This window comes from Melopsittacus undulatus, chromosome 4 (genome assembly GCF_012275295.1).
Source record: "Melopsittacus undulatus isolate bMelUnd1 chromosome 4, bMelUnd1.mat.Z, whole genome shotgun sequence".
In the NCBI taxonomy this organism is placed as follows: Eukaryota; Metazoa; Chordata; class Aves; order Psittaciformes; family Psittaculidae; genus Melopsittacus; species Melopsittacus undulatus.
In genome coordinates, this window is record NC_047530.1 from 99,337,514 (window position 1) to 99,351,903 (window position 14,390).

At 35.1% G+C, this 14,390-nt stretch overlaps 1 protein-coding gene across 2 annotated transcripts in view; it reads left to right on the top strand.

Annotated features, from left to right (window-relative positions):
* The window catches only part of SLK (STE20 like kinase), a 50,269-nt gene that overhangs the window by 21,554 nt on the left and 14,325 nt on the right, over positions 1 to 14,390 (top strand). For both annotated transcript variants that reach the window (XM_005154624.3, XM_031053782.2), the window contains exons 3-12: positions 2,032 to 2,080; positions 2,819 to 2,968; positions 5,213 to 5,285; positions 5,516 to 5,710; positions 6,387 to 6,468; positions 7,425 to 7,553; positions 9,513 to 10,919; positions 12,248 to 12,378; positions 12,627 to 12,750; positions 13,019 to 13,198. In XM_005154624.3, coding sequence (XP_005154681.2) covers positions 2,032 to 2,080; positions 2,819 to 2,968; positions 5,213 to 5,285; positions 5,516 to 5,710; positions 6,387 to 6,468; positions 7,425 to 7,553; positions 9,513 to 10,919; positions 12,248 to 12,378; positions 12,627 to 12,750; positions 13,019 to 13,198 — 2,520 coding nt within the window. The remainder of the gene's footprint in view (positions 1 to 2,031; positions 2,081 to 2,818; positions 2,969 to 5,212; positions 5,286 to 5,515; positions 5,711 to 6,386; positions 6,469 to 7,424; positions 7,554 to 9,512; positions 10,920 to 12,247; positions 12,379 to 12,626; positions 12,751 to 13,018; positions 13,199 to 14,390) is intronic.

Here is a 14,390-nt window from a genome sequence, read left to right on the forward strand (position 1 = left end):
ACATTAGCACAACTAAGGTGAGATTTCGGAATCTGTGGCTGCAAAAGAAATAATTTGCTGAGAAGGTCGGCATGTGAAGTAGGTATTTTAGAATGAGCTTATTGATACTTCCAGGAAGGATAGTTTACAAGGACTCAGGCCATAATTAATTTACTTAAAACCTGTATATCTAGTAGGGAGCACACATACAATTGTACATCACTTTTCTGCTGTATCTTATTCATTGAACAGCTTTAGCTGTGAAAATAAATTTTTTTCTCTTCCAGGTAGTGCAGTGTAATATTTCAAGTGCTTTTGGAATTGTACAGAGAATGCATGGTTTTTTGAAAAGAGTTTCTAATTTGAAAAGATACCTAAAACAAGTAAAAGGAAATCTCCATCAAGTCTTGCAAACATGCTTTATCCTTTAAGCACAAAAATAATAGAAGTGTAATAGCATGTTCCCTGATGTAGATTTATTTTGATAAGCTTTGTAAAAACCTTGTGTGACCTGAATGCAGACTAATTCAGATCTTGTATAATGATACTGTATAAAACAATGGAATACTGAAAAGATTTCCATGCATGAAGGCCACCATGAAAACGAGTGGGCATAGAGGCAGAATATGTGACTGAATGGATAGGCTTCACTAGTAGAATAAAGATGGAAGAGGAGTAAATAGTTTGAAATCAGAATTGTAGATACATAGTTACAGTGAAATGCAGAGACAAGAAAGGGCCAAAGGGAAGGCTATAATGATGTGGTAAGTAAACGGAATTTAGTGGAGGAAAAAAGAAAAGAATGATAGTTGGCAAAAGAGTATGCTTTTGCTTCCAGTTTTAGAAACAGTTTCTGTACCATGGAGACCTTTGTCAGGTTGTCAAACCAAACAGCAAATTTTAGAGAAAGAAATTCTTTATTTACAAATCCCCACACTTAACCTACTTGGCAGTAGGTATGTAGAAGCATGAAAATGTAATAGTGGTTTAAGGGATTTACAAAGCGTTGCATTATGTATTTGTTAGCACCATTGTAAGGATTAATTATAATACCAATTTGAAGTAATATTTAATACATCTGATGTGTATATATATAGAAAATGTGTTATGGTATAAGGTAAAAGGTAGAATTTGAGTTTTCCTCTTTTTATGGGAAATTATACTCTGCTTTTAAAAGTACTCTAAATGAAAAAAGTTAACGTATTTCCCAGAATATTGACCATTAGGATTCTGACAAGGAATACTCATTAGCTGTTGGATTGAAAAGTATAACTGAATGCTTAAAATTCAATTTAAAGAAGAAAAAATACATGAAGAAGAGTAGGGTGTCAGTCTTGGGTGACCTTTCCTCCTTCTTGCTCTCCTCATTCTCTTTGTCTACCTTTTTCCTCCTTTGTCTATGTTCTTTCTGTCCTACATGTCAGCATAGTTTGTGCCACAAAATAGTTGCAGTTTATTTTTGTTACAAACGGAAACTGAAAACTAAAGATGGAGTTCTAGTATTATTAGATATTATAGGCATCAATGAAAATGGAGGAAAATTCATGTAAGCATCTGAATTTATTCATTTTCTGTTCACTTTTAAGAGTATTTTTCCCTATTTTCATCTCATTTGAAAATATACGGTTAATATCTGCTACTGGGAAATCATACAGCTCTTATTCTTGGCCTTCAGTCAGAGAGATTATAATATAGAAATACAGTTGAATAATTAAGAACTGAGTTTGTAGGGATTGTGTAAATCACATTAAATTGAGTCAGGTAAAAGCTGTTTTATTATAAATTTTATTATGGAATTTTATATTTTGATTAAAACTTTTGTCTGAGCATCCTCAAGCATTTTTCAAATCATTTGCTTGAGCAACATAAGCCCTACTTTTAACTGGGTAACATTTATTATTGGGTAACCAATATTTTGCAGAGGTTAGGTAAATAATTTGTAAAGGCCAAATAGTCTGAAACTCTGGTCTTCCAATAATGCTCCCATAATCAAGGTTCAGCTCAGCAGAACTATTTAATTTGTAATTTGTGTATTCTTTTGTTTGTATACAGATCCTGATCGAATTTTGTGCAGGTGGAGCAGTAGATGCAGTAATGTTGGGTAAATAAGTTGTTTCAAATAATAAACTTCATAACATCTTAAAATTATAATATATATTGTAAGACTTGTTTCATATGTATATTGTTTTGAAATGCAAATATTTATGTAATTGGTGTGCTCTATGTGTCGAATGTCGGGGTTTTTAAATTAGGATTTACACCTCTCTCTATGGACATTATAGTTAGATTAGTTTTCTCTCATCTTTTAATTATTCATTTACATTTCAAACCACATTTTTGTCTTGACCCTTTAAGTGAATGTGATGAGTTGTCCTCATGCTTATTGAGCTCTCTGTTATAACATAATCTATATGAGCCCTTTTCAGGATCTCATTCTTTCCCTGTCATCTTCCAAATTACATTGTGATAATTTTTTTCATATTGCATAAACCTTAAAGTTAGATTTTTCTGTGTTTATTCCTCAAATTAGGTGAGCGTAATGAGTAAAGGATCTAGTCTTTAACATTTCTGTGCACCACACAAAAGAACCAGTCTCTAAACTATATATCCTTTTCACAGTTCAGATAGGTAGGTATGCCTCATTCATAATGAGGAGGGGTTTGGGTACAAGGGATGACATTATTAGTGAAAGGAGCAAGTATGTTAAGATAGAACTTTTTCTAACATATGATATTAAGGATGTCAGATTAATTAATTATCACATATACTTCTATACAGCTTGCTATGAACACATAAAATGCAAAAATGTTGTGCTTATTTCTGTCTCTTTCTCCTGTAGAGCTTGAAAGGCCATTAACAGAGCCGCAGATCAAAGTGGTGTGCAGGCAGACACTGGAAGCATTGAACTACTTGCATGAAAATAAGATCATCCACAGAGATCTAAAAGCTGGCAATATTCTTTTCACGTTAGATGGAGACATTAAACTAGGTAAACATCCTGCATATAAAAGTCTTTCCCAGAACTCTGCATGGTCTTATAACTGTATTTTCCTTAGGCTGTAGCTTGGCAGAATTCAGTATTTATCTATTTAAATATCAGTCTAATAATGAGAGTGTTTTCAGATGCAAGGTTTGCTACAAAAAAAGAAAAAAGCTTGAGTAAATGTCATAACCATACTTAACACATCTTTCAGATTTAAAAATCAGCAGGGGTAGGATTCATACCAATATCTGTACTAAGCTGGCTAAAGTCAGACACAGGCCCAGCTGTTTCTTAGTATGTGTTCTTAATTATATTTATCTTTACTGTGGTAACATCAGAACTTCCCTTTGAAGTTGCTAGTTTAGAAAATGAACATCGCTCAATATCGCCAAAACCCAGTACCTAGTACTGTTGTCTCTTCTGTTATTGAGAGAGAAAGAAGTAATGATCTTATTTACTCTACTTAGGGCTTTTCCATGCCTTTCTTAATTGTTCATTGCACTGAAATTAAGATAAAACAGTCTGGAAGCTAATACAAGCTTACTATTATTGATTCCTTTTTTTTTTTCCTCCATGAAGAACTGACAAAGGACTACTGATGTTGAATAGCACCCCTTCAGCCAGCCAGGAAGTCATAGGAACTGTCTGCATTCACTTTGTTCAGGGTTTCATCGGGGCAAATATGCATAAGCTGTCAGCCTTTACAGTGGCTTTACCACTGTCATAATTCCATGACATAGCAGCTTGCATTCAGGTTTCAAACATGTCTCTCTACATGATTAGCTGTATTTATTTGAATGCAAATTACACAGAGAGTAAAATCAAAGAGAATTAGAAGATCACTGTGAAGTGGGGCTCTACATTTCCCAGCCTTGCTACACGCGTTCCTTTTAAATATAAGCAAAATGTGTCCAAATTCATAAACATAACTGCTACCTAACTTGTATTGATCACAGTCTCTCTGTGAGGTATAGTGCATCATCTCTCTTAAGAAGTTCAGAATATTTAAGAACCTGCTTTTGCTACATTGATCAGTTAAGTGAATCTCTGCTGTTTGCATGGATTCCCTTGCAGATCATTACTTGTACATTAATACTTGAATATGCCTTTCTCTTCATCCACAAAGTACGTGTGACTTTACTGGTTACAAGTTTCTTGGAAGCCTGAAAATTTAGTGATGGACTCAGTCACATAGGCCTTATTTAACAAAGTAATAGAACCACTGTCTTAGCACTACTGTAAAAGAAATCTCAGCTCTTAGTAAGAGTCTCGTGGTCAGAGAGAGAAACATTTGTTTCTGTGCATTTTTTTTGCCTCACATGACTTGGCTCCTCATACAGACTGGAACTATTTTAAGATTTTGTCAAGCTTGGCTAATGCACAGCACTGTGCAGGCTGTCAGGATACTTTACAGTTCAGATCATGGGCAGATTTCTTTCACACATACATTTAGTAATGTGTTAGGTTTGTTAATTAAGATTTCTAAATCAAGATTTATTTTAGTTTTGGAAAATAATGCATCCCTTAAATGAGCATTTTATTCATTATAAACTATTTGTGTTTTGGTTCTGGTACACAGAGGAATGGGTAATTCCTTCTTTTACAAATACAAATATTTATAAAAAAGGTAAATAAATTTCCTCCATTGCATTTATTTGTGTGAGGATTTGAGTTTTATTATTTCCCTATCTATAGTCCCTCAAGGTTTCAGCTTTAGCATTTGAACAGATAGATCTCTTAGTCCATTTTTCTTCCTCACAGAGCGAAATTAGGCTTCTGAAATGTTGAGTCCAAGTAATTTTGTACAGATTGTACTGGGGTTTGTGTACAGATTGAACACATGTGGCTGTTTTGTCCCCTTGCTCTGCTTTCTAGGTCTTCATTAAGAAAGTTACATCTATAATAAGCATATCACACTTATTTAAAAGTTGTCCTTTTTTTCTAAGTGAGAAATATAGTGCTTTGTAAAAAAGTAATATTAATTGCAAATACAAAGTTGATTTTTGGTTAGATATTACATGTTGTCTCACACAGCTCAACAGTAGCATTACATTTTATTACAGCAATGGAGAATACCATTATCATTGTTATTATTCAATATCTTTTATTAGAAGTGCTATGGAATGTTTGCGCTTAATTATCAAAACGTACATTTCTGCTCTGAAACATAAAACATTAAAAAAATAGTTGTAAAATATAAAACTATCTTTTCCACCACCCATTTAATAGCATTTTACTGTTTCCTTTAAGCGGATTTTGGAGTATCAGCTAAAAACACAAGAACAATACAAAGAAGAGATTCTTTTATTGGTACACCATATTGGTAAGTGCACTATTTTGCTGACTTTGAAGTATTAACTAATATCTTAGTATTTCCTTTGCTGTTACTATTACAAGCTTCATACAATATTGTGTAAATATATTTAGTGAGAACAGAATGTGCTTCTTAAAATGTTTCAGTGAATTTATCTGTTTAGAACCTTGGTTTTGGATTTTTTTTCAGAATTGATAGAGTGTATTTTCTAATGCAGTATTTCATTACTCTCTTTGCAGGATGGCTCCAGAAGTAGTAATGTGCGAGACCTCTAAAGACAGACCTTATGATTACAAGGCTGACATTTGGTCTCTTGGCATTACTTTAATAGAAATGGCTCAAATAGAGCCACCTCATCATGAATTAAATCCAATGCGAGTGCTTCTGAAAATAGCAAAATCTGATCCACCTACATTAGCACAGCCCTCAAAATGGTGAGTACTCTATTTGCAACTTTCTCAGCCCAATTTGTAGATTTTGAATATGAGGCATGCTAAGTTGTTTATTTGATAAACTTAATGTTCATGGATATAGACCTGTTGAACTTTATGGGACTGGCTTAATGCATAAAGTCAGGTACTTATTCTGTCAATGTTTGTATGTGTATGCATACAAGTTGTATAAGGAGATACATAGATGGGCTGTGGTCTTTTTGTTATAGTTCTGTATAGAAGATTTTAGTGCTAATATTTGGCAGATTTAGCATTAAAATATGCACAAAATAGCTTTTACAAATGCAATAGAAGATTGAAAACCATCTGAAGAACAAGATCAGATGAATGGAGACTAAAGTATTTTTATACTAAGGAAACATTTTTAAAAGCCCTTTACAATTTGATAATTTTAATATCTTTAAGTGATTCAGTGATACAGCAGATGTGTTGTATTTTCAATCCAGAGCCAAATGTAAACTCTTCTATCAATGGGCAAAACATTTTAAAGATCGTGTTTGTGCCACATTGGTCTTTGCATTCCTGTACTACCTTTCTGCTGTCCTAAATAAGTAGAAGACCTGGAGCTGCAGTGTTAGGTGCATGTGAAAGCAAAAGAATAATTCACTGTACCACAAGACAATAGAAGAACCCCTGCCTGTTTGCTTTTTGTGTGTAGGTCATCAGATTTTAAAGATTTTCTGAAGAAATGTTTGGAAAAGAATGTAGATGCAAGGTGGAGTGCGACTCAACTTCTACAGGTAGGGAGAGTTGGATTGTTCGGCACCAGTGTTTAAAAGCAAGGGGATTTTGTACTTTTTTAAAAGCAGAACAGTATTATACTCTATATAATAATTTCAAGTATTCAGACACAGTATGGTATTAACATTGTTGCATTGATCCTTATTTGGTAAAATTTGATTAAATGTTACCAAGTGCAGATCAAATTTGGCATTTACATATTTTAATGTAATTTAATTATTCCACATAAGTATTTATACTTCGATACTTATAATGGAGAAAGGAGATATTTATATAAGTAGTCCATTGCTGACAGGTGTTTTAAAAGGCTTTAGTGCTCAGCCTTCCTCTGTAATGCTGTCACTGCAGAATAGCTAAACAGGAATAGATGTGACCAGGTACATTTGATTCTGTCAGCATGAATTTACTTTATCCAGTTTACATCCGGCACATCTTGAATAGATTTAAGTAGCAGGACCAAGCAGAGAAAGAAGATTCAGACAACAGAAGAACAAGTAGCTGTTTCCTCTTAAAGAAAAATACAGGATTCTTTTTTTTGAGAGGAAGAATTGTTCTAAAGACAAAGCAGGATATTTCTAGATAAAGCTTATCAGGAAATAATTTAGCTCTGGAACACAAAAGGAATGAAACTCATTTCCAGGAAAAATAAGCTCCTAAAAAATCTTTCTACTTCTATTCTTGGGATTGTGAAGCAGGTCAGTACAAATGAATTATTTGTATTTTAGCAAGTTTGTTAGACATACACAGTATATTTGAATACAAATGTTTTGATTTTAAAACATCTGCAGGAAAAAATACATCAGGATATTTACGATTAATGTTAAGTCTGAATCTTCCAGTTTGAAAGAACCAAAGTAACATTTCTCTAAGGTTATCTTTCTTTCAAGTTCCAATTTTTCCCCTGTTTACAATGAAGCCAGCATGTAATATTGTTCTTATTTTTTATTTTCACAAGCATCCATTTGTTACTGTTACTTCCAATAAACCAATAAGGGAACTGATCGCAGAAGCTAAGGCTGAAGTTACGGAAGAAGTTGAAGACGGTAAAGATGAGGATGAAGAAGAAGAAACAGATAATTCTCTGGTCAGTTCAAAATTTACTTTTTTAAATATGCAGCTATTTTCAATCACCAGTTTCCAATGCAGAGCTCAGTTTCTGATGTACTACCCAACTTTGTATCGGGTCTTTTAAGAATAACAACATAAACATACTCTAAACTTGTAAAATAAGTTATCGTAATTTTCAAAATTGCTATGTTCTTAAACTCCTTAGGAGCTAATAATAAAGAATATTAGCTAATAAAGACTGTCATCTTCATTTATTTTTACATGTGTATGTAGTATAGAATTTTAAAACTCAGATACTGAGTTTTATGTAAATGGTTTTAAGTCAAAATGACTAGATGAAAAGATAAATGTGTATTTGTATTCCATAAGAAGCTTAAAACATTAAGGTAGGTATGCGACTGTTATGCTATAAACTGTCAAAAGAAAAGAAAAAGCAAAGCCTCATATTTTACTAAGGCATGATTGCATTTATGAATGTATTTCTAAAGATTCTCACAACATATATTCAGTTTCTCAAAGGGCAAAGCCATGAAGTTCAGTGGTAGGGCAGCAGGTTTCAGAGTATGCAGGTATTGTGCTTTCTGACTTAACTGGCTCAAGCACTATAAACATGGACAGTGACCAGTGCCACCAGCAGTTGCAATTACCTGCAATGGTAAAGGAGCCAAATGCATGTGCACAAGAGCCACACCTCCATTTCCTCCTTGCTCCTCACCACACTAGTTACATCTCCTGGCCACTTTCCCTGTCCACCCCAGCAGATCTCCAAGCATTCCCACCAACTTCCTCCATGACTTATTTTCTATTTCCGAAGGCATTACCCGCCATCTCCTCTGCTGATTAGCTGCTAAGTCATCAGTTCCCAGGAGGGCTGGGAATGGTGTCCACCCTGTGACTCAATGAAGTGTCTCAACACAAGCAGCAGTTTAGGAAACTGTGAGGTAGATGATGCATTTATGTTATTTACTTGTGGTAGTTTTAAAAACTGCTTCAAGATTAGCACTTGGCTTCTAGAACAATCACGTGAAATCTTTGAAATGTGCTTTTCAGTTCAAAGGAATCGGGTTTTGTATGCTGCAGAAAACCCTGAAGTAGGAAAAGCACGATGAAACTCATGCTTGTTACAATAGCTAATCCCATATGTTCCCAATGGCAAGTCAGAAGGCTGATCTGCAAATTACAGGGTTCTAACAGTAAATATAGACAGAGAGATATTGCAATCACTTTGAAGAGTGAAAGGGCAATTATGGTTAAAATGGTACTTTAGTAGTATATTCTTTTGTAGATCTGTGTGCAATCTGATAACATTCAGTCATGTTCCAGAAGCAGCAATTTCTGCAGTGATGTAACTGTTTCTGTTCTAGTTTCATATTGCCACTTAATCAGATCTGCTGGAGGTTTTCACTATTTTAATGGAGTTTCACAGTGATTAAAAAACAGATAAAATTTCAGGCATTCTTAACAAAGAGCACAAGGAAAGATACTCTTTGTGATGAAGCAGAAGAAGGTTTTTAATCTTTCATTTCATCAGTGCTGCACTAACTAAAGCTACACACACAGCTTCTTCCTAGCCAAACTGGCACAGACACGTGACTTCCAAATCCAGTTGTAGCTGGGACTACAGGGAACTGAACCAGGTAAAAATAAGCAGCGTGATAGCGTGATTGGAAAAAGGCTCTTGAGGATCCTGTTAAGAGTGAGACACATGGCTGGCCATGGTCCCTTTCATTCAGTCCAGTATATTTTAATAAATTATGAGAGATGGAAGTGTGTTCTTGTGCAGTAGTTCTGTTTGAGGCCTCTCTGCAGAGCTTGCTCTTATTCTGTGCTAATACCAAGTGAAGTGCTCTGAGATTATCGAATTCCTATAACTCTGCCTGTAAATACAGTATCTCTGTTCAGGTATTCTTCAATAGAACTGTGCTTTAATTATGTTAGAAAATCATTAAATATTCTTTTTCATTCAATTTTTTAGCAGTTACCTGCAGAGAAGCGTGCCTCCTCTGACCTTAGTATTGCCAGCTCTGAAGAGGATAAGCTTTCACAGAATGCCTCCGTTCTGGAATCTCTTTCTGAGAAAACAGAAAATAATGCAATTGAGGACAAAGCCAGCACGATATTTCCAGATGGCAAAACAACTGGAGATGAATCTGAGGACGTTAGTAAAATGGCTGATAACATACATGATAGTACTGTTGGTGATAGGAAAGTGCAGAATGGATCTGTGCCAACTGGTGAAGGTGAGGAAGGCAAAATAGTGCTAGCTGAAAAGAGTACAGAAAGCCTAGAAAAACTACATGAAGATACAGAACCCCAGAAAGGAGGAGAAGAACTTGATGTAGTAACAAAATCAGAAATAAAGGATGAACCCCACCTAAAAACAGAGAAGGAAAATGACATGGTAAATGAACAAGCAGAAGATAATAAGCTAAAAATAGTACCTACAACTGAAAATAACATAGAAACTGAAGAAGCCATTTCTAGTGAAACTGGTGAAAAAGAAGAGATGGAGAACAGAACAGATCTCTCTGAAAGTAAGGAAGAAAAGGTCCCTGCAGAAAATGCTACAGAGCAAAAGGAAGATAAAGGTGAAGCTCATAAAGAGGCTGTAAGAGACACCACTGCAGAAAGTCTACCTAATGCTGCAGATGAAGTGGCTGATGAAGAAAAGGAACTAATAAAGCATGGAATTGACGACGTTAAGGAGATAGGTGGTATTGCTGAAATACAGATCAGTGATGGGGATAAAATACCTGAGCCGGAGGATAAGCCAGTGGAAAGTCAGGCTAAGCAGGTCCATGAGATAATCAGCTCTGAAGAAACTGTATCAGAAAGCCAAGATAAAGTGATCAAAGTAGACAAGAAACTGTCAGAAAGTGAAAATGAGAATATTAGTAATATAAGCAGCATGGAGATCAAAGACTCTGGGAAAGACGACGTAGACCACAGGGCAATACAGAACAAGCCTGAGGATACGTCTGCTAAAGTGGAGGATAAACTGACTGATATGAACCAGAGTTCGGAAGAGAGCAGACCCAAGAATATCCAGGAAAACAATATTCAGATAGACAAAGAACATTCGGAAGTTATTTCTGATGACATAGTAAAGAATAAGCTTCAAGATACTGTCAATGAACAAGCTGATGATTCTGAAGTCACTCCAGTCCCCAGTATTAGCATTAGCACTGAAGAAAAAGAGAAGGTCAAAACAGATAACCAAGACAATACAGAAACGTTGCAACAGCTAGAATCGGAGAATATGAAGGAAAATGATGCAGATTCAGGCACTGGTTCTACGGCTGATAACAGCAGCATTGATTTGAACTTATCAATTTCTAGTTTCCTTAGTAAAAACAAAGAGACAGGATCAATATCTTTACAGGTAAGTGCAATGAATTGTATAATTTTTAATATAAAATTCTATGTGGCTGTGACCCTAAAATTAACTCCAATTTGACCTTTGCAACAAAGACAATTACTGAGCAAGAAACTGGTATGACAAACAAATGCAAAACTTTATAGAAACCAAAGTATTCTAAATTGCACACTCTAACCATGTCTGGATTGTGTGCAGTTATGCTAGGAGCCACAGACCTGCTAAGGATTTTCTTATTTGAATGCATAATTGTATTTTAAAATGTGGAATAATTAATAGCAGGAGGTTTAAATGTTAAAGGTGAAGAGTTACAAATGGCTCTAGTTCAGGGCTGGTGATTAGTTCAGTGCCTTACTTTTGCACAGAATCTGTGTTTAGCCGGATAAATCTCTTATAACATCTCGTCTTATGCTGAATTCCTTTCACTTAATTCTTCTGTCTCTCTGTTTAGATTTAGAAGATCTAAGGCAGACAGTGTCTCTGGTTTGTTTATTCCAAACACAGTACTCCTGTGGTTGTACTATATCAATACAGCTATGCCAGTGTGAACGAGCTCATTCAGAGGGAGCACATTTCATGTTATGAACTGTATTTATATCTTTATACTAATATGATTACAGCCAGTATAAAATATTGACTGTGTAACCATGAGTTTGAAGAAAACAAAACCCAACTCAAAACAAGCAAACAGACAAAAAAAAACCAAAGAAAAATGATAACTTGGTATAGCAGTGCTGAGCATGACTTCAGGGTGTTTGCAGTAGCCTTAATGTAGTAGAGGTGCAGTTTCAGTTGGGGTCTCTCTTCCCTCACAATGAAACAAAGCAGCTCTGAGAAGGGAGATTTAGCCAGTTCTGTCAGTAAGAGCATCACATGTTTTTTTATTAATATAAAATAAACTGAACTTGCTGGTTTAATTCATTTCCAAGCAGAAGTAGGTAAGTGAGTAAATTGCTATTCTGTTTCAGTACTGGTTTTCAGATTAAATATCTTTTTCTGGTGTCTGGGGAAATTATGGTCAAAAGCAAACAGCAGTTGCAGCTCCCTTCAGCTCTTGAACCTAAATCTGCATCTGTTCTGTTCATTGTTTACCTAGATTATTTTTTTCTTCTGCTAATTTGGATGATCAATGATTGCAGTTTTCCTTTGCTGAAAGTCTCAGTATATCAGAATTCTTCAAGTTGTCTTGGTTAGTGAGGTACCTGATAAGCAAAAAATGCTGATTGCCTACAGTGGACCTTCACAGAAATATTTGAAGTAATTGACTATTAAGAAATAAGGGAAAAGGGTATAACCTAAATAAGTCCACAATAACTGAGCAATGCTTTATTCAGGAAACTAGAAGACAGAAGAAAACTTTAAAGAAAACTCGGAAGTTTGTTGTTGATGGAGTGGAAGTGAGTGTAACCACATCAAAAATAGTTACTGAAAATGACTCCAAAAGTGAAGAAATGCGATTTTTACGGTAAGTGTATTTAAAAGTACAATTTACAAGAGATTAGCTTCTTTTTTTCCTGTGTATATAAAAGTAGGGGACTAATAATCTTATTTCTGTAATATTTGGGTATTTATTTCACTTATTTTGTTAGTAAAAAGGAATGTGAAGTGTTTCTTAATAAAATAATCAATTCAAAAATAGTTTTATGGACCTAAGTTGTAGATGCCTTTTTCATCTTCTGTAGTTTTCCACTGTTGTTTTTTATCCATTATTAGACGTCAAGAGCTAAGAGAGCTGAGGCTTCTTCAGAAAGAGGAGCAGAGAGCCCAACAGCAGCTCAGTAATAAGCTTTTGCAACAGCGAGAACAGATGTACAGGCGTTTTGAACAGGAAATGACAGTGAGTTTCTGGATTTTGGTGCCCTTAAAATATGACATGTTGATGGAGTAGGCAGAATACTTCTAGCAGCAATTGGGTGTTTCCTTTTATGATGGCTATAGCTTAGGTTTCACGCTTATTAATAAATGTCAATATTTTCCATTGCGGGGTGCCCGGCTTGTGTGCTGTCACTCACGTCCCCAGACAGTTGGTCATGGCCATCCTATGGACAGCACTTCACTGAATGGAAGTTAGTTTTGTAAAAAGAGATGCCAAATTGTTTTTACAGAATAAAAAGCGACAATATGATCAGGAAATAGAGAATCTAGAAAAGCAGCAGAAACAGACAATAGAGCGCCTGGAGCAGGAACACACAAACCGCTTACGAGATGAAGCAAAACGCATCAAAGCAGAACAGGAGAAGGAATTGTCCAAATTCCAGAATATGCTGAAGAACAAAAAAAAAGAGGTAAGAGACAATGGTGATAATATAGAAAATAAGGAGTATGGATATAGCAACAGCTGAGATTAGGTCTCCCAGAAGCCTTGTCAACCTTGTGCTGTACTGAGTTGTGGAAGGGTTTTTAGCAGTCAGTATTATTTCTTTTGTCTTATTGCCTAAAGTGAAATACAAACAGCTAATGGGGAAGATTTAGGTATTGACTTATTATAGAGAACACCGCCGAGTTAGAAAACTTAATTTTTCACAGCATCTCTAATAAAGTGTTTTCTCTCAAATCAAGAAAATTGTTTACTTAGAGATTGTGAAAAATATTTGAGATTTTTACTCTAACAAATCCAGCCATAGCTGCTTAGGAAATGCTTACCAACTTAGAGTTCAGAATAAAAGAATATGGTTTTGGTTACTACTGAGAACCACTTAAGTTCAGGTACTTTTTGTTGATTTGTTAGACTTCTATTGAATGTGTGCTATTGTTTAGAATGTCTTTAAACGAAGTGGCAGCAGTTATATGCATTTAGTTGCCTTTAAAAAGGAAAGCCAGGAGGGAAAACTCTGTATAACCTAACATATTTTACAGTTAATTTAATGTGTGTCATACAGTTGAGGCAAAATGAATGACATTTGACAATGACACCTTATGCTATTAATTTGCTTGCATTAGACTAAGAGAAGGTGATGTGTTTCCATATGGATTTTGCATCTTAAAAGCTGTTTTATTTCATTTTCAGATCAATTATGTAATGCTTGTTTGTATATAAATGGCTCTAGTGTTTGCTCTAATAGTTACTTAGACTCAGATTTCCATGCTTCTGCATAGAATGATCCTGTAGTACAAAAGCACATAAAATAATACAAGTTGTATTCAGTTTGAACCGTATGCTCACATGTAAATAACAATTTTTCTTCTTTTGCGATACTCTTGCATTTTTGAGTCTCTCTCTATTTACTGGTGATTGGGTCCTACATGGGAAAGCGGGAAGAATTTTACATACTGCTCTGAGCTAAAAGCAGTTCTTTCATGGAAACAGGAATAGCATGTGGTGGTTTGGACTCTGTTTTCTGATGATGCTTCCACTATTAAACAAACAGGCATTTGTTCTGGGGGGCGTAGTTTTGTATTTCAAGCTTAAGGAGGCGATTTACAGTTCGAAGTCAAAACGCAGCTGCTGCTCTGGAACTCCCCATGCTATACGGGAGT